Source organism: Megalobrama amblycephala, linkage group LG12 (genome assembly GCF_018812025.1).
Source record: "Megalobrama amblycephala isolate DHTTF-2021 linkage group LG12, ASM1881202v1, whole genome shotgun sequence".
Classification (NCBI taxonomy): domain Eukaryota; kingdom Metazoa; phylum Chordata; class Actinopteri; order Cypriniformes; family Xenocyprididae; genus Megalobrama; species Megalobrama amblycephala.
The window spans coordinates 9,061,405-9,086,078 of record NC_063055.1 but is presented as its reverse complement, the minus strand read 5'-3'; the positions used below and the strand labels follow the sequence as shown (position 1 = coordinate 9,086,078).

The following is a 24,674-nucleotide window of genomic DNA, read 5'->3' as shown; positions in this document are numbered from 1 at the left end:
CCATGAAATCACTCTGCTATATGATACATTTATTTTTAGAAATATCTTAAAGGTGCCGTAGAACGTCTTTTCAAAAGATGTAATATAAGTCTATGGTGTCCCCTGAATATGTCTGTGAAGTTTCAGCTCAAAATACCCCATAGATTTTTTTTAATTAATTTTTTTAATCCCCTTTTTTGGGGCATCATTAATGCACCGATTCAGCGCGTGGCCCCTTTAAATCCTCGCGCTCCCCGCCCCGAGCTCTCGACTATAATACTGTGCATAAACAAAGTTCACACAGCTAATATAACCCTAAAATGGATCTTTACAAAATGTTCGTCATGCATACTGCATGCATGCATCGGATCATGTGAGCATTGTATTTATTTGGATGTTTACATTTGATTCTGAATGAGTTTGAGGCTGTGATCCGTGGCTAATGCTACACTGTTGGAGAGATTTATAGAGAATGAAGTTGTGTTTATGAATTATACAGACTGCAAGTGTTTAAAAATGAAATTTCCATGTACTGAACTCTTGTTATTCAACTATGCCAAGGTAAATTCAATTTTCCATTCTACGGCACCTTTAATTTTATATTTTAGAAAACTGGATATGGGCAATACTGTACTCTGGAAACACATTTTTTTCCCACACTTATCCAAACCTGGAAATTACTCAAATCAAATTCCATACTTTTCCAATCTGCGTAGGAACCCTGTGTAATCATTATGTATGCAAGCTCTTTATTACATGTCACTTATTAACGTTTTGGTTTGCATTTGGCCAAACTTTCGGAGTCATTCGTAAATCATATCTTTAAGACCAGTTGCAAATACTACACAAAACTTCGTCATGAATTGTCAATTAATGGGAAGCGCAATATTCTCTATGACAAAGTGCATATTTGAGTAAGAGTTTTACTGGACATTATCTTTTCACTGCAAACAACCATGTTCAGCATATGTTCCAGGAATGAAAACACACCTCCCAGCAGTTTTTATGATTTGCATCCAGGGCCTTCAGTAGGACATCCGTGGAGTGTGTCACTCCGTCCCGCTGGTCTGTCTTAATGCCTTTATAGATATGCGTGAAGGAACCTTGGCCTAAGCTTTCCCCCTGTTAAAAGATAGAAATGAAGAAGCTTGACTTGAGTTGTTTTGAAATTAGACATATTGTTAAAATTCATCTTTTGACCTCCCTAAAATCAAACGCGTTCAGTTGCTTTCAGTCAATGGCTACAGTTTGAAAATAATAAATAAGAAAGACAAATATTAACCACCTCATTATGTATTACCTTTCATGCAGTGTCTAATATAGATGTTTGTGAATTTAGAGAGACTGAATCTTCGAATGAACTGTTTTCAGACTCTTTGAGAAATGAGGTGAGGTGCAATGTACAGTACTGTCACGGTTGCTGATCCGCTCTCTCACCCTGTGGTCTTGTGTACGTGTGTTTTGTCACGTAATCAGTTGTGTGGGCGTCGCCGCTGATTGTCATGATCAGCGGCAGCTGTTTGTCATCATTACCAGCCTATTTAATGCCCTGTCTTTCGTCTCACATTTGTCAGATCGTTGTTTGGAGTGTCTCGTGTGTTTCCCCCCGTGTTCCTCGTGAGTCTTACCTGTGATTGGAGTTCTTCGTGTCTACATGTTCCTGTCTCTTGTTTCCTCGTTGGATTTTATTCACCACGGACCTCACAAGACTCTCACTCACCACGGAACACCACGGATCTTCACCCTCCACGGACCGGATTCCACGATCTCCACTCACCTGCTCCACGGCCCATCGAAGTCCCTGCGATCACCGCTCTCCTGCTGTCTGCCCAATACTACTTGTGTTTTCCCTGGTGTGAATCTCAATAAATGAGATATTTACTTGCACTTGCATCTGCCTTATTTTTCCGTGACAGAACGATCTGACCATCATGGATGCAGCAAGTTCAGCGGCGCTGACTGAATTCATCAACCACAGTATTTCACGGATGGATCCCAGCAGCTACAACAACTACGCAACCCCACTGCGCCACCCGCGCCGTCCGTTCCCCCTTCACCACCGGACCAAGGCGATCATCCAGAGCCCCGACTGCCTGTCCCCCAGCCTTACTCGGGTGAGCCGAACTTCTGTAGAGCCTTTCTTAATCGGTGTTCCATGCATTTCTCTCTCCAGCCTCGCACCTTTGAGAGAGAGGAGACCAAGGTGGCATTCGTGCTCACCCTGCTCACGGGACAGGCAGCCTTATGGGGAACGGCGGTGTGGGAGAATCGGGATCCTTGCTGTTCCTCGTTCCTGGCACTCGCCGCGGAGATGAAGAGGGTCTTCGATCGTGCGGTCGCGGGCAAGGAGGCGGCCCGCCAACTCACGGAGCTCAAACAAGGTCATCGCACTGTTGCCGAATACTCGATCGAGTTTCGCACCCTCGCGGCGGAGTGCCGCTGGAACGAGGAGGCGCAGTGGGACGTCTTCCTGCATGGGCTGGCTGACCGTGTCCACAAGGAAATCTACGTCCTGGACCTACCACCGGATCTAAACGGCCTCATTGAACTGGCTCTACGGGTGGATTCCCGACTCAATCGTTTAGAGCGCCTCTCCCGACCACACGGTGGAGCTAGTGGCTCAGAGGTTCGGGCAGTCGGCGGAAGAGACACGGTCAGTCCCGCTCTTGATCCGGAGCCCATGCAGGGTGGGAGGGCTCGCCTTTCCCGGGAGGAGAGAGAAAGGCGGAGGTCCCAAGGACTTTGTATATACTGCGGCGGCTCCGGGCACTTTCTGAATACATGCCCGGTAAGAGGGCCGAGCCCGGTAGTAAGTACGAGGCTACTATCGGGTGGGATCTCCGCGGAAAAGTCCTCTCCATCTACTCTCCTTCCGGTAAGACTTAGATGGGCCAATCACTCTGTCACCTGTCAAGCCTTGCTGGATTCCGGAGCAGAAGGCAATTTCATGGACACTCAGTTTGCACGCAGATTTCAATTATCCACTGTTCCACTCACCAAACTGATTACCGTCAACGCACTCAACGGCCAGAACCTTCCTGACATTTCATTCTCCACCGAGAAAATAACCATGATCACCTCTGGCAACCACACCGAATGCATTCAGTTTCTGCTCATGGACTCTCCCCTCGCACCCATTGTACTTGGACACCCCTGGCTCACGGAACACAATCCCAGGGTGGACTGGCGGCAGCACTCGGTGTTAGAATGGAGCACACATTGTCATGAGTCTTGTCTTGTCTCTGCTTGTTCGTCTGTTTCTGTTTCTGTGTTACAGGAGAAGGCAGCGGATTTGTCAAACGTGCCCGTAGAGTACCTGGACCTGAAGGAAGTGTTCAGTAAGTCCCGTGCTGCTTCTCTCCCTCCACATCGTCCCTATGACTGTGCTATAGAGTTAGTGCCCGGTAAGTCTCCGCCTAAAGGCAAGTTATACTCTCTCTCGGTTCCGGAGAGGGAGGCCATGGAGAAATACATTTCTGATTCTCTAGCAGCGGGGTTCATCCGTCATTCCTCTTCTCCAGCGGGGGCGGGATTCTTTTTTGTGGGGAAGAAGGACGGTTCCTTGCGGCCTTGTATTGATTACCGGGGGCTGAACAACATCACGGTAAAGAATACTTATCCTTTGCCGTTGATGTCTTCAGCCTTCGAGAGGCTGCAGGGAGCGTCCATTTTCACAAAATTGGATTTACGTAATGCATATCATTTGGTTCGCATTAGGAAGGGGGATGAATGGAAGACCGCCTTTAATACCCCCAGGGGGCACTTTGAATACTTGGTCATGCCCTTCGGGCTGTCCAACTCCCCGGCGGTCTTCCAGGCACTCGTCAATGATGTGTTGAGAGACATGGTAGACCAGTTCATATATGTTTACCTGGACGACATATTGATTTTCTCCTCGTCTCTCCAGGAACATGTTCAACATGTCAGATGAGTGCTTCAACGACTGTTAGAGAATGGGCTTTTTGTCAAGGCGGAGAAATGCGATTTTCATGCACAGTCTGTTTCCTTCCTAGGGTACATCGTGTCGTCTGAGGGAATTCGCATGGACCCTGACAAGGTTAAGGCTGTGGTGAATTGGCCAAGTCCAGATTCCCGTAAGGCCCTACAGCGGTTTCTGGGGTTTGCCAATTTTTACCGGCGTTTCATTCGCAACTTCAGCCAACTAGCCGCGCCTCTGACCGCCTTGACCTCCCCCAGGACGACGTTCAGGTGGTCTGACGCAGCCGAGGCTGCGTTTTCCAAACTTAAGAGTCGCTTCGTTTCGGCTCCCATTCTCATTGCCCCTGATCCCCAACGTCAGTTCGTGGTGGAGGTCGACGCGTCAGAGGTGGGGGTAGGTGCAGTTCTGTCCCAGCGTTCTCCTTCAGACGATAAGATGCATCCCTGCGCGTTTTATTCCCATCGTTTGTCTCCAGCCGAACGTAATTATGACATTGGTAACAGAGAGTTGCTGGCGGTCAAGTTAGCGTTGGAAGAGTGGCGACATTGGTTGGAAGGTTCAGGGGTTCCTTTCATCGTCTGGACTGATCATAAGAATTTAGAATATATCAGATCTGCTAAAAGACTCAACTCCAGGGAGGCTCGGTGGGCACTTTTTTTCGGACGTTTTGACTTTTCCCTCTCGTACCGCCCGGGTTCTAAGAACATCAAACCCGATTCTTTATCTCGTATTTTTGATCCATCCGAGCGCCCGTCTACTCCCGAGTGCATTCTTCCCGAGACATTAGTGGTCTCCACTCTGACGTGGGAGGTCGAGTCGAAGGTCAAAACGGCCTTAGAAGGGGTAACGCCTCCGCCCGGGTGCCCACCGAACCGGTTGTTTGTGCCGGAGGGGTTAAGATCCGACGTTATCAGATGGGGGCACTGTTCCAACGTGGCCTGTCACCCAGGGGTTAATCGCACCAACTCTTTGGTGAAGCAACGATTCTGGTGGCCTGCTATGGCTCGTGACATTCGCAGTTTTGTCTTGGCTTGCTCGGTTTGTGCCATTGGTAAGACTTCCAATCGCCCTCCTCATGGGTTACTTCAACCGCTGTCTGTCCCCTCGAGACCCTGGTCCCATATCGCGCTAGATTTTGTTACCGCCCTCCCACCCTCCCAGGGGAACACAGTCGTTTTGACTGTGGTGGACCGGTTCTCGAAGGCGGCTCATTTCATCCCTTTGCCCAAACTCTCCTCCAGGTGAGGGCGCGCACCAAGGCTAAGACCGATCGCCACCGGTCGAAGCCTCCCGTATACGTCGTGAGTCAAAGAGTGTGGCTTTCAACCAGGAACATTCCTCTCCGCTCCGTTTCTAATAAACTTGCTCCTAAATTTATCGGCCCGTTTCCTGTCACCAAGATCATTAGTCCGGTGGCAGTCCGCCTCAAACTCCCTCCAGCATACAGGAGAATTCATCCCGCCTTTCATGTTTCCAAGATCAAACCTGTGTTTCATTCTCACGTTAATCCGCCTGCTCCGGTTCCCCCACCGCCGCGACTCGTAGACGGGGAACCAACTTATTCGGTTAACCGTATTCTGGACTCGAGAAGGAGGGGACGCGGATTCCAGTACTTGGTGGACTGGGAAGGTTACGGTCCGGAGGAGAGAAGTTGGGTACCTGCTAGGGACATTCTGGATCACTCCCTTATCGATGATTACAATCGACAGGTAGGTGCTCCTGGGAACGCCGTGAGGCGTTCCTAGGAGGGAGGGTACTGTCACGGTTGCTGATCCGCTCTCTCACCCTGTGGTCTTGTGTACGTGTGTTTTGTCACGTAATCAGTTGTGTGGGCGTCGCCGCTGATTGTCATGATCAGCGGCAGCTGTTTGTCATCATTACCAGCCTATTTAATGCCCTGTCTTTCGTCTCACATTTGTCAGATCGTTGTTTGGAGTGTCTCGTGTGTTTCCCCCCGTGTTCCTCGTGAGTCTTACCTGTGATTGGAGTTCTTCGTGTCTACATGTTCCTGTCTCTTGTTTCCTCGTTGGATTTTATTCACCACGGACCTCACAAGACTCTCACTCACCACGGAACACCACGGATCTTCACCCTCCACGGACCGGATTCCACGATCTCCACTCACCTGCTCCACGGCCCATCGAAGTCCCTGCGATCACCGCTCTCCTGCTGTCTGCCCAATACTACTTGTGTTTTCCCTGGTGTGAATCTCAATAAATGAGATATTTACTTGCACTTGCATCTGCCTTATTTTTCCGTGACAAGTACTGTGCAAAAGTCTTAGGCACGTCAGTATTTTCACCCCCCAAAAAGGTTTTAAGCCAGTTATTTATATTTTGCTGTAGTGTGTCAGTAGAAAATATCAAATATGAAAAACATTCATTTTGCCATTAATTGTAATAAATCAAGTGAGATTTTTGAATGCACAAGGAGTCTGACAGCCAGTGCTCCACAATGAGATGTGATCTCACCATTATCAAATCCATCTGTGATTACATGAAGAAACAGAGATAAACTAAATCCAGAAGAACTGTGGCTGGTCTCCAATACTCCAAGACACTTGAAGAAACCGACCTGCAAAACTACCTGAAAAACGATGTGTAAGTGTACCTGGACAAAAGCTGTTTTACACGCAAAAGGTCACACCAAATATTGATTTGATTTGGTTAATAGAAGTTAACTGATAAATCTATTTATGACAGCATCCTCACTTTACAGCATGTTTTACACAAGTGCCTAAAACTTTACACAGTACTGTATCTTTGCAGGTCGGTTTCTTCAAGTCACAGTTCTCCTGGATTTAGTTTGTCTCAGTTTCATCTGTTTGTTCATGTAATCACAGATGGATTCAATAATGGTGAGATCAGATCTCAGTGTGGAGCACCGGCTGTTGTCAGACTCCTTGTGCATACGAAAATCTCACTGAATTATTACAATTAATGACAAAATGAATGTTTAGAATTGTGAACTGAGGTTTCCTACTGACACATGACAGCAAAAGATATAAATAACTGGCTTAAAACCCTTTTTGGGGGGTGAAAATACTGATGTATTTATGAAGACTTTTGCACAGTACAGTATATTATGAGAAAATCAAAGTGTTTTTTGACCTTGGATGCATGTGAAGCTAGGAGACCTCCAAAACAAAATTATGAACCTTTAATATAGCATAATAGGGGCACTTTAAAAAAAAAAATTATAATAATACATTTTTATGTCTTCAAACTAGTGGTGATGCCTTTGAAAAACGAAAATATGAAAATATATTTAAACCCTTTATAAATAAGTATAAATGTACCCAGGTGAGGTCCTCGTGTTTAATCATGTGGAACTGCATGTGGCTTGGTTTTTGTCTCTGTAACATGGGGGATGTGGGCATCTCGACCATACTGCTGTTACGAACAATGATCATGTTGGTAAGTTCTGCAGTGAAGACAAGAAATAGCACAATAAAAAAAAAAAAAAAAAAAAAAAACTTTAAATATATATAATAATAATATATATCAATAATCTGGTGAAGTTATTTGATTATTTTTACCAATTTTTTTTTTTAGATTATTTATTTGATTAAATATGATAAGTATAAAAATAAAAAAAATTAAATAAATAATATTTAAATTAAATCCCATTTACATTTTAAAGAACTCCTGCTTTCTGACTATTATAAAAGATAAACACAAACCACAAATATTAACAGAAATGATCTACCTTTTGGTCTGGGTGGGCAGCACTTGCCCAGGGTGACAGGGATGTCTGACATGAGAAGCGCATTGTGCTGATAGAAGTCTGTGAGCTGTCTTAGACTACAGAATGACTTGTGGATCCCAGCCAGACTGAACTTCTCATTTTTCTCTATCAGGCAGTCCTTGTAATCCATCCCCAGAGGAGTCTGTTGGAACATCCATAAGTTAAGAAATATAACACTGGAGTCTAGACATTAACAATGCAGCCAATCTGTATAACTAAAAGTTGTTTCAAAATTCACATTAAAATAATAATAAGGAGCAGTGTTGGGGAAAGTTACTTTTTAAAAGTAACTAATTACATTATTTAGTTACTTTTTATGGAAAGTAATGTGCTTTGTTACTTTTGCCATACATTTTCTCATCTGGCTGAGGCTTGCTTTTTTTAATGCAGTAATGCTTTCAACAACCTAGCCTATATAACATACACCGTCATTTTCTTTTAAAAACATATTATTAGGTAACACTTATTTTACAGTGCCATAGTTACATAGTTACTATAGTAATAACAGTAAATTATGCATACAAATCAGTAATTAACCCTAAACCAAACCCTAACCCTAACTGTAACTCTATAGTAGGTACATATAGTTAATTAATAGTACTCAGTACTTATTTGTGTAATTACAATGTAACTACAGCACTGTAAAATAAAGTGTAATCTATTATTATTGTATATTCTGACCACTTAGAATATTTCCTGACCCCTAGATCTATGCATGCAATACAAAATATATCTTCACATTACAGATTATAATACATATAATGTGGTCACTTCACATTTGAAGCTTGGAGTTATGAGTCATGTGCTGTTTTAGTTACTTACTGTTAGTGGAAATTCAAAACTTGGTGCTTTATAATGTTTGTATGAGTCCAGCAAATCTGGTACCTGTATGCAAACAGTGAGGAAGTACTTGTCAAAGTCTTTAGGACTGTGCCGTAACAGGAACATCCCATTTTTGGCTCCAGATTTCTTAAGCTTGTGCACTGCAAATTCTGACCTTTAGAAACAAAACAAAATTCTTCTTAATATTTAGTCATTACTCATTTCCTTTCTAATTTTACCACATGGGTATATATGAAATCGTGTAGTACGTGATCGGGCCGTGGCAGTAATCCTGTATGTCCTCCAGTAAGCTTGGCGGGGCCACCTCTGCGCAGAAATAGTGAGTCGAATCTGTAGTCAGTCTAAAATAGCCATCAACCAGAGATACAAAGGAAAGAGCCTCAGTTAAGTTGTGAAACTCAGCCTCCTATTGGTGGAAAGAGAAACGAAATATACAATTTAAAACTGCTATGTAATGTAGAATTCAACAAAAAGAACGTTGTAAGCATCACAAGTTCCAATTTATTATACTTTCATAAGTAATAAAACCTTGGTTAATCAAAATGGCATACGCGTCACTGACACTGATACCATCAGTGCAGAAGTTTACTTCCCTTTTTTAAAGTTTATGTGTTAATACTTCAAAAAAAGGAATTTAATAAATGAATGCAATGCCAATACCATGCACTGGTCGTCCTGGCGTGTGAGGGTGACCACCCTTCCTTCCAGGGGCATCTGCTCTTGACAAAGACGCTTAATACTAATGTCTGTGATCTGGGGGAAATCACAGAACGTCTGCCATTCCTGTGAATGGTACCAGAGGGAGCTCAGTAAATAACAGAGAAATTATGCTGACTGTCTAATGTGCTGTACATAAACGTTTAGTGCTGGTAAGATTTTTTTATGTTTTTGAAAAAAGTGTCTTATGCTCACCACGGTTGCATTTATTTGATCAGAAATACAGTAATATGGTTGTAATATTGTGAAATATTACTACAATTTAAAACAATTGTTTTCTATTTGAATATATTTTGAAATGTAATTTATTCCTGCGATGGCAAAGCTGAATTTTCAGCATCATTACTCCAGTCTTCAGTGTCACATGATCCTTCAGAAATCATTCTAATATGCTGATTTGATGCTCAAGAAACATTTCTTATTATTATCAATGTTGAAAACAGTTGCGCTGCAGTTTTCTTTGATTAATAGAAAGTTTAAAGTATTTGAAATAGAAATCTTCTTTTCTAACATTATAATTGTCTGTAATGCCACTTTTGATCATTTGAATGCTTCCATGTTGAAAAAAAGTATAAAATTAAATTAATTCAAAAAAGAAAAAAGAGAGAAATTGTACTGACCCCAAACTTTTAAACAGCAGTGTATGTAGTTTTATAGATCTAGATTTATAAAGATTTAACAGTCTCTTGTACTTCACTGAAAAGTGGATTGTGAACTTTGAAAGCGTAAAAGTTAGTTTAGATAAGCAAGCCCACTTATTTAATTAATTGAGCTTCTTTATATAATTTTATTTTTATATTTATGTAATATTTATGTAATTATTTATATTTATACAACCGGTTAACTCCAGTAGGTGGCGACAAGTGACTGCATTCATGAGTGAATGTCTTTATGGGCGAGTCATTGAATCATTCACTTAACAGATTCGTTCAAAACACTGGCCCTGCACCCCAGTGTGCATACTATCCACCCTATCCGCACTAAATAGTATTGAACATTACTAAGGCTGTGTTTCACTTCGATTTTAGACACGCACTCGCGAATTTCCCTAAGCACTTCCCCTCGGGGTAATCCCTGCTGCCATTTTTAAGTGCGTTCCACTTCGTGATGTGAACGAGGGAAGTTTATATGGGAAGTTTTATTTTTCTCCGACAGCTCATATATCTATTTGATACATTTTCTCCAACAACTTATAAGCATATAGAATGGTGCATAAAACAAATTCATAAGTAGAAAAGGGGTTTAAATTTAGCGAGCTACGCAGAGGACTTTCCAGCCTACAACGCACATCCACAAGTCCACGGGACGGAGGGAAGTTAGCGAGTGAAGGGCATAAAAATTCGGAGTGGAACACAGCCTTAATGTCACATAATGTCATCATTTAGGATGGATAATATGCACATTGAGACGCAGGCTGATTTATTTATGAACAAAACAAAACAAGTGGACTCGTTGAATCATTCACTCACTCACTCACTCAACAGTTTCGTTGAAAAATCGACTGACGATATTGTTTCTAAAATGTAGGTTACTCAAAATTAATCTCTTGTTTATTGAACTTTTGTATTAGTAGCCTACCTGGCTCTCTGTGGTCTGTATCTGAATCCCTCCCTCTCCAGACACTTGAACGGCTCTGATCCTTTGCTGCTCGCTCTGCTCTAACCATCCAGAGTGAGCCAGAGTGAAGCTTTCTGAACCATAAGCCGGCTCCACCGTATTCAGCTCCATCAGGTACTTGAGCTTCAGGTTGCGTTCTCCAGCTGAGCATTTGCCCAGCTTCTTTAGGAAGCGCTTCAGCGTTTTGCGGATCTGATACCGCGCTAGGCGACTCATACGCTGTATATCTTGTCTGTGAGCCTCTGGGAGGCAGGACTTGTAGCTGGAATAAGGTTTTTGCAGTGGTTAATGCAGCTTGAACATTTAAATTGTATGTTAAATGGACACAGCATCTCTGTATAGCTCTGTCCATCAATTTATATGAGACTTTCTCATGTTGTAACATACCTTGTTGTATTGCAGATCTCAGCAAGGCTCTTGTTTCTCTCTCTGGCCATACGCCACAGATCTATTACTGCCATACCCAAACATTCCTGCTGCAAACTCAAAGCAGGAGAAATCCCGCCACGTCCAGACACAAAATCACTGCGAGACTGAAACAGGAAGATAGTACAGTCAGAGGGGAAGGGAAATGATCTTGAACAGTTGAGTCAGCAGCTTTATACCAGCTTTTTAAAAATTATTTGAGTCATATCGATACATCATTAGGATCGAGGCACATAATACTCAGTGTACATTTCACATATGGCTTTTAAAATAACATTCAATTGCCTTTTGAGAAGGCAATGACAGATTATTTTGTGCTATACTGTATATACCTGCGCAAATAGATAATCAATGACGCAGTAGTCCAGCACAGCACAGATTCGTCCTCTGCTGAGACTAAAGCGGTACGATGCCCTGGACCCTTGACCGAACCAGCTTGAGAAGAAAAACCTTTAACACAGAGAGAAAAGCTTTACAATCACATAAACAGTTTATCTCTTAAAACACTTTTCAATTTCTCACTGTTTAATTTGTCGACTAGCAATCAGTGTTAAGTATTCTTCACATGTTTTCCCTTTTCATTTTAGTTTTAGTTTAAGTTTTAGTAATTTTATTGTTTTTTTTGGTCAGTTTTAGTCATTTTAGTTTAACTTTTAACATTTAAGTTTTTTTTTATCTGATATTTATATTTTATTTCAGTTATTTTTAATAGTTATAGTTTTTGTTAAAGGGTTAGTTCACCCAAAATTAAATTTCTGTCATTAATTACTCACCCTCATGTCATTCCACATCCGTTCATCTTCGGAACACAAATTAAGATATTTTTGATGAAATCTGAGAGGTTTTTTTTTATTCCCCATAGAAAACAACATAATTACCACATTCAAGGTTCAGAAAAGTAATGTGAACAGTGTCGGTCAATATTGACGTAGAACACATAAGCTATATGCACTGACTATACAACGTATATAGCGTAGGAGAATGACAGGAGAGACGTAATTAATGAATAAAATCGTTATTTTTGTTTTGTTTTTGCTCACAAAAAGTATTCTCGACGCTTCATAACATTAAGGTTGAACCACTGCAGTCACGTTGACTATTTTAACGATGTCTTCACTACTTTTCTGGACCTTGAATGTGGTAATTACGTTGCTTTCTATGGGGGATAAAACAAAACCTCTCGGATTTCATCAACAATATCTTAATTTGTGTTCCGAAGATGAACGAAGGTCTTACGGGTGTAGAACGACATGAAGGTAAGTAATAAATGACAGAATTTTCATTTTTGGGTGAACTAACCTTTTAACAATAACAACACTGCAAGCAATGGCCAACAATGCATATCAGTGCATCACAGAAGAATTCTGTAATTTTTGTAATTCTTTCTGCAAGTAAATAATGAACATTTACATGTTATTTCCATGTTATTTTTTTATTTTTTATTTTTTTAATGATGGTGATGGAAATGACTCTGACCTCCTTTGTCTTACCAGTCAAGTTCATATTTTTCGCATCATTTGACAAAATGTTTGGGAAAGATGCATGTTTGCACGATAAAAATATTTTGTTATTGTGCATCATATATCATACATTTCACATTACTTAGATTTTTACTTTTCTTAACACGCGTCATATTTATCTTAAAGGGATAGTTCACCCGAAAATTTTAAAAAAACATCATCGATTACTCGCCCTCATGCCGTTCCAAACCTCGTTCATCTTCGAAATACAAATGACAATATTTTAAATGAAATCTGAGAGATTTCTGTCCCTCCATTGACACTCTACGCAACTACCACTTTGTCATTTCAAAAAGTTCATAAAGAGATCGTAAAACTAATCCATATGAATTTTCTGAAGAGACTCAATCGCTTTATATGATGAATAGATTTAATTTAGGCTTTTATTAACATATAAACATTGATCAGTTAACATAAACAGAGGCTCAACTGTACATGCTTGACGCGCGAGAATAAACCTCATTGGTTCTTGCAGAAGCTCAAACGTGCTGCGAAACACATGAGACTGAACCTCATTGGTTCTCGCACGTCAAGCGAACATGCTTGAGCTTCCGTTTACCACAACTGATGTGTGAGTTGATGAATATTTATATGTAAATAAAAGCCTAAATTAAATCTGTTCATCATATAAAGCAATCAAGTCTCTTCAGAAAATTTGGAATTCACTTTTTGAAGCATCAAAGTGGTAGATGTGTGGACTGTCAATGGAGGAACAGAAATCTCAGAAATGAACAAAAGTCTTACAGGTTTGGAATGAAATGGGGGTGAGTAAATGATGATATCATTTCATTTTTGTGTGAATTACGTCTTAAAGTATGCTCTTCACTGACACTGTTGTCTTCTTGGTAACCAAGTACACTAACTTCATTAGAACCAGCATTTTTGTTTGTGATGGAAATGCCACATAAGGGTGTGAATCATTTCCACATGAATCATTTTCAAAGCATAAATATTGAAATTTTAGTTTTGTTTTTATTTATGATTGTAACTTTCATTTATTGTTTTAAAAAAATAATAGTATTTTTTATGAAAAATGTATACTTTAAGACTAAAATCTGGGTCAGGGAGGAGGTTAAACAATAAAATCTTTACATAACAGGCATTTGCAAATTAAATGAAAATGAATGGCATGAATATGCTAGTTAAATAAACACCCAAATATTCAGGAAGAGTAAGTTATTTATGAATAAAATAAGATTATTACAGCAGTTTTTATACCTCACTCTGTAGTAAACTTTGATAGTCTCCTCACTCTTAAACACATGAGTTGGTGGATACCAACATGAAAGATCTTCTGATGCCAGTGCAAACAGGTTGTGGAAAACAGGAAGAATTCCTAAAAATATAAATATTCAGTTCAGGTTATTTTAATATTGTTGGTGCACATCTATTTTAAATGTATTTAATTATAAGATCACATAATCTATATATGAGCAGATCTATATTGCTTAAAGTGTAATTTATGCTTTAGTCATACTGAAATATCTAAAAGATAGATCTTGGCCACATAAAGGTTATCAGCAGCATCTTTAAAAAAAAAAGTAGATGTTATAGGGAAGCAAATAAAAAAGGGAAAAGAGCATATACTTGAGTATGCACTTAAAAACTGAAGCTTTTGACCTTTAAGCAACAGACATCATTAGTGATCATCTTAAACATGTTAGTGTCTCACCGCTGGCTTTTGCAGCAAGCAAACACACACTTTCCGCTGTGATGTGCCCCGTGGGGATGGTGAAAGAGGTCTCTGAATTTAAGCTGGGGCAGTAGTACAGGTGCACCTGCATGGCAGAGTCACAGCTGGACTTCTGACTGCCGGCCCTTTCGCTCTTCATCAAGGGCACCTCTTCCTCTTCACTCATGGTCTTCACACCAAAGCAATCTCCTGATTGGATGAAAATAACTAGAATATTTTTTCTCAACAGATGCAGGTGTTTATTGACAGTTCTTTCTTTCCAAAATAGTGCATGTAACTCAAACTAGGATGCTATTAAAATTTATTTGTCATGCACTTTGATCTATTAAAATATCAAAGTGCACGACAAATAAAGTTATTGTCCCCTAAAAGAAAGAATCAATTCTGAACTTCTGAAATGAGTTGTCAGCAATTCCATTCTCACTTCCTTTTACATATCTATGTAACAGTTGAACACATTTGCATAATGGTCTTGATTGGCTGCCCGCGAACTACATTTTCTTTGACCCGCCCTCAAACGCTGTAGTTGTAGTTGAGGCCTGGAAGAGTTTGGTTCGTGTTGTTGACATGCTGTTTTCCCAACATGTTCTCCAACCAATACGACCATATAGGTCCCTGAAATACGACCCATAGGAGCGTTTACTAAAGTTGCACCCCTATTGACAACAGGACACTTTCATTTTAATGCATTGTTCCCTTTTCCCTCAATTGGCAGAGCATTGCAATAACAATATGCAATCATGTGATCATGCGGTCGTGGGTTCGATCCCAGGGAACGCAGGTCCTTATTAAGTGTATATGCACTATAAATCACCAAGGGTAGGTTTAGGGGTGGGATGGGTGTAGTCGTTAATAAAAAATGAGTTTTGCTAAATGGAAATAGGACAAATGGTGTAAAAAGTCCACACATTGCATTTAAAGGTCCCGTTTTTCGTGTTTTTTTGAAGCTTTGATTGTGTTTATAGTGTGCAATATAACATGTGTTCATGTTTCGCGTGTAAAAAACAGTATTTTTCACATAATTTACTTATCTGTATACCGCTGTTTCCACTGTCATAAAAACGGGCTGACGACTTCCTTGTTCTATGAAGTCCCTCCTTCAGAAATATATAACGAGTTCTGATTGTGCCAGCGGTTCCTGTGTTGTGATTCGACAGCAGCTTAGCGCTCCTTGCCCGGAAAGGTCACGCCTCTTACCATAACGTGTGCTGCACATAGTTTTACATGTGGATTATTGTGGTGTCGTGCCGAATGAAGACAAAAGACAATAATTCCCGAGAGACTGAACTCTTTAATCTCCACAAGCAGCGACAGAAAACGTACAACGTTAGCACTCACTCAGAAGAGTACCTCATACGGAAAACAGCCATATACATAAACATAGTCCCCTCTTGTGGCCATTATGTGCACTGCAGTCCAACATTAACTATTGCAGTAAGGATACCACAATTATAATTTTCGGGAACCGAGTTAAACATAAATTGTAACCATTGATCTCTAAGTACAGCGTCCCTGGGAAGGCCAAACAAAGGTGATTGGACTGCGGGATGAAAATAACAGCGTTTCGACGACATGGCGACAAACACACTCTACAAACGCAACTCTTGCTCTTCTCCGTGGGAGCGTAACAAGACCACGCCCCCTTTTTGTGTATTCCTGTGGGCGGAGGTTAGTCAAAAAACTGTTTTAGTGACGTCATTAAAGAAGGAAGTAGAGGGATGTAGTCCAAACTGGCCGTTCGATGTAGGCGACTTCTGTTAAATAAAATATCTCGCTTGGCATTGAACTTTGAGCTTTAAAATTTTACAGATTTTATTTATACTCTAACAGCAACATAACACACTAACTAAAGTTTGAAACATGGGATCACGAAGAACGGGACCTTTAAATGAACACGCATTTTGATTGGTAACGACAGTCATACGTCATTTCATGACGACAGTGTCATTATTTTTACGCCAGCTAGAGGGCGCATGACTTTAAAATGTAAATATAGGTGCTTGAAAAATGACCTAGAGGGTCGGGTTTTTTGGAGGACAGTCTGTGTTTTCCACGCTTCACTTTTCATACACTTTAAAAGGATGAGGACTTGCGCTCAAATTGATACAAAAATCATCTGGCCAATCAGAGCAGAGTAGGCCAACTGACCAATCAGAGAAGAGTAGGCTCACAGAAAGGAGGGGTTTAGAGAGACTGAATCTTTGAACGAAGCGTTTTCAGACTCGTTGAGAAAAGAGGTGATGTGCAATGTATATTATGAGAAAATTAAAGTGTTTTTTGACCTTGGATGCATGTAAAGGATAATAGGGGCACTTTAAGGTTGCCTTTTGCTATATGAAGTCTGATTTTAAACACAATTTCCACTTCATTGCATGTCCTAAATGAAAAATGTTACATGTTACTTTTGCTGGGGGTCTATTAGGCCCCAGCTCTTAATTTTTTTTTACCCCAAACAGAAGCAACGTTGCTATTTTTGATAACATTACATTTTAGAAAAGCATATTTGAGTAATATCTTTCAAATGAGCTTTAGTTAAGCCAAAGGAACATATTAAAAGGTGAATTTGAACGGCTAGTTTTGCAAGTATTATTATTATTTTAGACACAAATCATTTAGGTCTTCAAGACCCCAAACATAAATACAATAAAGTCCATCTTAAGAGAACTTGAGGCCTACCGTAAGTATTAAACGTTACAAGAAAGAGACATTAACATGTGAAGCAGTGGATTATTGTTAACACCAGTTCTTGGAACCATGGTGGTCATGACAGAAGTGAGCTCATCGTTCTCATGTAAGCTCATCTGTACTTTCCGTAACAAACAAATTCATGGGTGTTTTCCAAGAGCTTTTCAATATTAAGCCACTAACAGTAAACGATTTGATACACATTAAGGATTTTAAGTTAAGGACAGGTTACATAAGTTTGGTTTGGTTTTGATAATGTCATTGGCTGTTAAATATTATAGTGGAACATCCCATTACCAAAAAAAACACATCTATTCATATTCCAATAACACAATAACAATAATACAAACAAGCAAACATGAAACAAACAACGTCACGCTCACAAAATGTATATTTCATTAGTAGTCACGTGACTTCCACTGGCATATTCTTTGAAATAGTAAAGTTACACGTTTTTTTCTTTCATATCACGATTCTAATTAAGACAACTAAAAGGCGTTACCTTATTTAAGAAGAAACATTGATGATTTGTTCATGTTGATGTGATGAGCTGCGTAAATATAACTCAGGCTTCGCTGTTGTGAGCCTCTGGTGGGAGGGATCAAATGAGACACGTTTCCGGCAAGAGACAAACCGCAAAAGCACCTCATTTCCAGACTGCTTTAGCAAGATCAACACCACTTGGTGTTTTCTTTACTGGTCGGCCTCATGTGACATCTCTGTTTCGTGACCAGGCCAAAAATTGACACCAGGTCCACCCATGCATATAATGAAGTGCAAGAATATTGTATTTATAGGAGTGAGAGAGAGAAAGAGAGGGAGGGTGTTTGCTGGAGCTGATGGGGTTGTTGCTTTCTTTACGTGGGAAGACTGAAACTGTGGTTTCCTCTTTCTCTGCTAGTGTGCGGCGGGTTTGTTATTTCCGCCTGCAGAGAAAAACTGAGTAGGTTTTCTTCCGTTTGGCCTGATACAACCCAGTGGCATATGAAACTTTCATTTAAACAATTTTAATCAGAAAATATGTGCACCTGATAGTAGTGTTGACATTTCAGTTTATTGTGAATGTGACAGGGGCACTCCATCATCTCTTGAGATACTGGTAACAAATGATACATACATTCAAAATATGCATGAATTATACAGCCAACATCATGCAATGCATAAACACTGAAACAGCTGATTCTGGAGACTTCTAGGGCTTTTTAGGGCACATTTAGATGTCTTTTCTAGGTAATGGCACTAGAAATGCTGAGGAATTAATATCCCGTTAAAGAGCCTTGTTTTATACGTTTAGACAGAAAGAATATTCCTGTCTGCCAAAAAACAAATAAAATGAGTAATTCTTATATTGTAGGTAGTATGTAGTTAAAATCTATTGTAGCATGGTCAATAAAATGGATCTTTATATATTGTGTAACAATTTGGGCTACATATTCTCTTAATTAATTCACGCTAATAATCATACATACTTTCAAAGAGTTATTGGATCATCGTGATATATCTCCATTAAAAGCATTCTGCTAATTAAACAAATTTCAAATCACTTTGGTGTGTGTGCTTATGCTCTCTTTTCTTCTAAACTTGGCTAGGAATGAAAGTGAACTGACAAACAGGTGCGATGCAGGTGTGTGATGATGAACAGAAACGTATTGTGCATGATTTTGTACTATGAAAGAAAGCACTATTGTTATATAGAGCAAAGAATCATCCTTTGAATCAGGTGGTGACGGTCAGGTATTCAGTATTGCCAATCAAAAAGGAAGATAACAGAATCAGAATGGCTTTGACATATTTGATATGCGAGACTGTGCAGAATGTACCTTGCATGATGATAACTAGTAAAGGTATGTCTTTTAACATTTCATTGTGCACAGCCACAGTTGTTTAATTTGAATGAATCTGAATTATTTCTTGAAAATTTAGTTTGAACCTGACATTTTTTTGTTTGATTTTACAATGCAGATGCTGAACCTGTCTAAACTTCACCTTTGTTCAGTAAAACAACTTGTTTATCAGCAGTGGCAAATAGTTCTTTTGGACTGAGAAGGATTTCGGTGGGATTGTGTGTCGTAGTTTCATTCTGCAAAGACAAGAATATGATTTCAGCAGTGTTGGTATTGTTAACTAAAACTATTAAAAATTGTTTGCGTTAACTGAAATAAAGCAGAAATAAAAGATGAAACACTTCAATAAGTAGAAATGTTGCAACTAACTGAAATAAAAAAGCTAAATAGAAATATTAAAATAATAATAAAAATGACAAAAGCATATAACAAAATTACTAAAACTAAAAATATAAAAATAAAAGCTCATTCAAAATATTAATAAATACTAAGGCTGGGTATTAATACAAATTTCACAATTCAATTAGATTTCTGTTCACAAGCTTTCGATATGATTTCAATTCAGTGTCGATTATTTTGGATATATATCAGATGGCAGCTTTTGTCGAAGAAAAACAATCCCTCAACTAATGCTGTAACTATACATGGGAGTCAGTTACTACATTATAATCCCGAGGGTTAAAATTAATTTATTTATATACAAACACTTAAATTACACTCAAGGATGTTTTTTTTTTTAAAGGTGCCCTAGATTCAAAAATTGAATTTACCTCGGCATAGTTAAATAACAACAGTTCAGTACATGGAAAAGACATACAGTGAGTCTCAAACCCCATTGTTTCCTCCTTCTTATATAAATCTCATTTGTTTAAACGACCTCCGAAGAACAGGCGAATCTCAACATAACACTGACTGTTACGTAACAGTCGGGGTGAACGCCCCCAATATTTGCATAATGCCAGCCCATGTTCCCAACATTAGGAAAGGGATTACACAAGGGCAGCCAGTATTAACGTCTGGATCTGCACACAGCCGAATCATCAGACTAGGTAAGCAAGAACAACAGCGAAAAATGGCAGATGGAGCAACAATAACTGACATGATCCATGATATCATGATATTTTTACTGATATTTGTAAATTGTCTTTCTAAATGTTTTGTTAGCATGTTGCTAATGTAATGTTAAATGAGGTTAAAGTTACCATCGTTTCTTACTGTATTCATGGAGACAAGAGCCGTCGCTATTTTCATTTTTTAAACACTTGCAGTCTGTATAATGCATAAACACAACTTCATTCTTTATAAATCTCTCCAACAGTGTAGCATTAGCCGTTAGCCAAGGAGGACAGCCTCAAATTCACTCAGAATAAAACTTTAACATCCAAATAAATACTTTACTCACATAATTCGAAGCATGCATACAGCATGCATGACGAACATCTTGTAAAGATCCATTTGAGGGTTATATTAGCTGTGTGAACTTAAATGTAAATGCGCTGTAATATAGTCGACAGCTCGTGTGGCAGGGAGCACGCGATTTAAGGGGGCGGCGCCGAGTGTAAATCAGTGCATTGTTAATGATGCCCCAAAATAGGCAGTTAAAAAAAATAATTAAAAAAAATCTATGGGGTATTTTGAGCTGAAACTTCACAGACACATTCAGGGGACACCTTAGACTTATATTACATCTTGTGAAAAAGCATTCTTGGGCACCTTTAATAATAAATAATGTTATAATACTAACTTTAGAATTACATAATCATGTTTCTACTCCAATTTGTTTTTTGAAATATAAACATTTAAATCATAGCTGTCATAACTGATTTATCCAAACATGCATTAAAGGGTTAGTTCACCCAAAAATGAAAATTCTGTCATTTATTACTCACCCTCATGCCGTTCCACACCTGTAAGACCTTTGTTAATCTTCAGGAAGCATCGGAGCGTTATGAATCAGTGTATCGAATCTGCTGTTCGGAGCACCGAAGTCACGTGATTTCAGCCGTTGGCAGTTTGACACGCGATCTGAATCATGATTCGATACACTGATTCATAACACTCCGATGCTTCCTGAAGCAGTGTTTTGAAATCGTCCATCACTATATAAGTCATTATTTTGTTTTTTTGGCGCTCCAAAAATATTCTCGTTGCCTTATAATATTAATATTGAACCTCTGTACTCACATGAACCGATTTAAATATGTTTTTAGTACCTTTATGGATCTTGAGAGAGGAAATGTCATTGCTCCCTATGAAGGCCTCACGGAGCCATCGGATTTCAACTAAAATATCTTAATTTGTGTTCCGAAGATTAACGAAGGTCTTACGGGTGTGGAACGGCATGAGGGTAAGTAATAAATGACAGAATTGTCATTTTTGGGTGAACTAACCCTTTAAATAACATTAAAATTATAATGAATATGTAATATGGTGCATATATTTATCAGAATACTCTCTAGAGTGAATTTTTCTAACTGACTAACGAGTTTATGGTCACTGAATATGGTTTTCCTGAAGTAAATGTGACGTTACGTGACATTGTTTACAAGCAGTGTTGCCAAGTCTGTGGTTTTCCAGAAGCGTAATTGGGCTAGTTTTGAGTAGCAATTGGGAGGGTTTTCCTGTGAAAACCTGGCAACCCTGTTTACAAGCTGTTTTATTGAAGTCGGGTTGAGAGACTACACGTGACATGATATGGATTTCGGTAAGTTGTACTGTATCTTTTAACATACTTTCAGGTGTTCATTCATGCTTATTTCACGCTGTAACTGGTATTAAAGCGGAGGAGATGATTGGTTCACGTGTGTCGTTCTGCCACTTCTCTTAAAACTGAGCTGTGCAACAGTGATCTGTCACACCATATTAAACAGGTATTTATTTTTTTAATTTGATAATAAAACGGACATCATTTGAAATCTGATTCCGAAATCGCATACTGTCTGAGAAGATACTACATTTGAATTTGAACTAAAAAAAGTATGGTCTATACAGTATGAATAGGGGTAGAATAGTATGAATGTAATCCGGACATACTACAGTACATCTACCATTTTACGTCGTTTCACCTCCATTCATAAATCCTCTCCCGTGGCCTCATGGGATAGCAAAGAGTCCATTGAATGTTCACACCATAATCTTACCATAAGTAGTAGGTCATCCGGGGACTTTTCGTACTGTTATTCGAATACTATGAATTCGGACATACTTTGTTGGAGTACGGTTTTTCACATACTATATAGTAGAGAAGTATTCGATTTTGAACACAGCTTTCGTTTCATATCAAAAGGAACAAAGCACAAAGATTGTTGAGATTCATTGTATGGGAGGCACGCTACAATGTTCTGTTCATTCATCAACTGAAAACAGGATAGACTAATCGATTCTTGGGATTTAAGAATCGACATCGGTTTGTAAAAATGAGAATCGATTAAAATGGAGAAATCTATATTTTTACCCAGCCCTAATAAATACTATGATTTTATTTCAATAATATTAAAATATCACTGGATTTCATGTGGTAAGAACTGAGCTGTAAGTGAAAGTAAATGAACTGCTACTACCATGTAACTTACCAAGTTATGACAGGACACATTGCAGGTCTTTTGTTCCAAGTTCCACCGTAATAAACCAGGGCCGATAGAATCCTTCTTGGTGGGTCCTGCAGAAATTCAGCACATATTCATTTGAAGATAAAGTAACATCTGTAGACATTTTCATTGGTTTTAATTACTGTTAACAGTACTGTAAGTGAGTTTCTCTCACCTGTAATGTAGCTAACCACCACACCTACTAGTATGACTGCACTAGTTGACAGGGCTCCGAAGTACAGGTAGGATATTGAATAGATATTTTGAAAGCTGCATGAATTTAGTTGGAAAAAGAAAACTTAACTCTTGTGCTGTATTTCCACAAGTCGCAGTGCTATGCAATTTTGGTCAATATAGAATGTGATACAACTTCTACAATCTTACCCATAATCCTGGGGGACTGATGATGCCACGATAGATGATTTAGCGACTGCCGTGGTGCTGTTGAGTGTTGCGTTAGTTGCTAGACAGCGATCAGCACTAGTGGGTAAAACACCCATAATTTGTGGTGTAGGAGGATAGATTGTGCTTCCAACAGCAAGCCATAGAGACAGACAGAAACCCACAGCCACACCTGAGAACACCCCCTATAGTGTGAGAAATATTACATGGCTATTAAATGAGGGATAGAATAATATATGGTGGACATGACAGTGATTTTTATGGAGTCTTACAGGTTTATTTGTGGCTGGAACAAACATGCCCAGCACAAAGGCTCCCAGCAGTGGACCGTTCACTACACCCATGACTGTGAACGAACCCTGAGGTTGTTAGAGTTAAAAGAAAGCTGGTTAGAGCACAGACACGTAGATTGAAATATAGCCTGCTTGAAATCACAGTAGTTCACACCTGAAGGACTCCCCAGTCCAGCAGAGAGGAGAGCGCAGCCATTGTAATGCAGCCAAGCCCGTACAACAGAGCTGTTTTACATATTTAAACAAACAATAATGACATTAGTTGACACTGTAGTTAGATTTATTAACATTATCAGGTTGATATCATCAGATATTTCATCTCACCAATGGTGTCATTTTAATGCATTACAAATCTAACATTCACTTAAATTAAGATTATTAATTAAGTATATTTTTTATTAAAATAAGCGTCTATTAAAAGCAGCAAACAAATACTAACATGTTATATTTTTATAGATTAATTCAAAATAAAATATAATAGAAAATTTATAAAATATAACAAAAATATAAATATTATATTTATAGAAATATAACATAACATTATAATACAATAACATTATAATATAAATATATTATATTGCATTATATAAGTGTATTAAAGGCTGCAAATATCAAAAAGATATCATCAAATAAATATAATGCAATCGATATATATATTAAGTGATATTATGTATTAATATTATAATATATAATATATTTTAATATATGTATATATATATATATATATATATATATATATATATATATATATATAAATATAACATAACATTATAATACAATAACATTATAATATAAATATATTATTTTGCATCATATAAGTATATTAAAGGCTGCAAACAAATATCAATAATATATTAAATAAATATAATGAATAACACACACACACACACACACACACATATATATATATATATATATATATATATATATATATATATATATATATATGTATTAATATTATAATATATAATATTTTATTATATATATATATATATATATATATATATATATATATATATATATATATATATATAGTGTATTACATAAATATATTCAAATAATAATTTTTATATTCAATAATAATTTTAAATAAATACATAGCATATATTACATGCAGCAAACAAATACCAACATTATATAATTATATATAATTATACAGAGATCCACACACACACACACACATATATTAGTGTGTATATGTATGTATCTCTGTGTGCATGTATGAAATATTTCCCCCTAATTAAAAAAAATACATATTAGATTTTTATCTGTAATTAAATAAAAAGCAAGATTTGTTTGATGGTCTATATGGTCAATAAACAATTGCATGCACTTTTGAGGAAGTTTCATCTATTAGACCATGTTTACTTGCACAACAGGA

The 24,674-nt window shown here is 38.5% G+C and overlaps 1 protein-coding gene across 6 annotated transcripts in view; it reads right to left on the bottom strand.

Moving 5' to 3' along the window:
- LOC125280636 (tyrosine-protein kinase JAK2-like) overlaps window positions 1-24,674 on the bottom strand; it is a 41,548-nt gene that overhangs the window by 13,025 nt on the left and 3,849 nt on the right. For 3 of the 6 annotated variants that reach the window (XR_007187671.1, XM_048211323.1, XM_048211324.1), the window contains 17 exons: window positions 23,448-23,518; window positions 23,273-23,359; window positions 22,983-23,185; window positions 22,774-22,868; window positions 22,584-22,669; window positions 19,154-19,247; window positions 14,462-14,671; window positions 14,008-14,125; window positions 11,602-11,719; window positions 11,231-11,376; window positions 10,805-11,105; window positions 9,170-9,292; window positions 8,758-8,915; window positions 8,489-8,663; window positions 7,628-7,808; window positions 7,218-7,342; window positions 970-1,101 (listed from right to left, as the gene is read on the bottom strand). Coding sequence is in view for 3 of the 6 variants with exons in the window: in XM_048211323.1 (XP_048067280.1) it covers window positions 970-1,101; window positions 7,218-7,342; window positions 7,628-7,808; window positions 8,489-8,663; window positions 8,758-8,915; window positions 9,170-9,292; window positions 10,805-11,105; window positions 11,231-11,376; window positions 11,602-11,719; window positions 14,008-14,125; window positions 14,462-14,671; window positions 19,154-19,247; window positions 22,584-22,669; window positions 22,774-22,868; window positions 22,983-23,185; window positions 23,273-23,359; window positions 23,448-23,518 (2,423 nt within the window). In the remaining 3 variants the exon portion in view is untranslated. Of the gene's footprint in view, window positions 1-969; window positions 1,102-7,217; window positions 7,343-7,627; window positions 7,809-8,488; window positions 8,664-8,757; window positions 8,916-9,169; window positions 9,293-10,804; window positions 11,106-11,230; window positions 11,377-11,601; window positions 11,720-14,007; window positions 14,126-14,461; window positions 14,672-17,669; window positions 17,756-19,153; window positions 19,248-22,583; window positions 22,670-22,773; window positions 22,869-22,982; window positions 23,186-23,272; window positions 23,360-23,447; window positions 23,519-24,674 lie in introns of those variants that run through there. The other 3 variants (XM_048211325.1, XR_007187673.1, XR_007187672.1) reach the window with 3 other exon arrangements.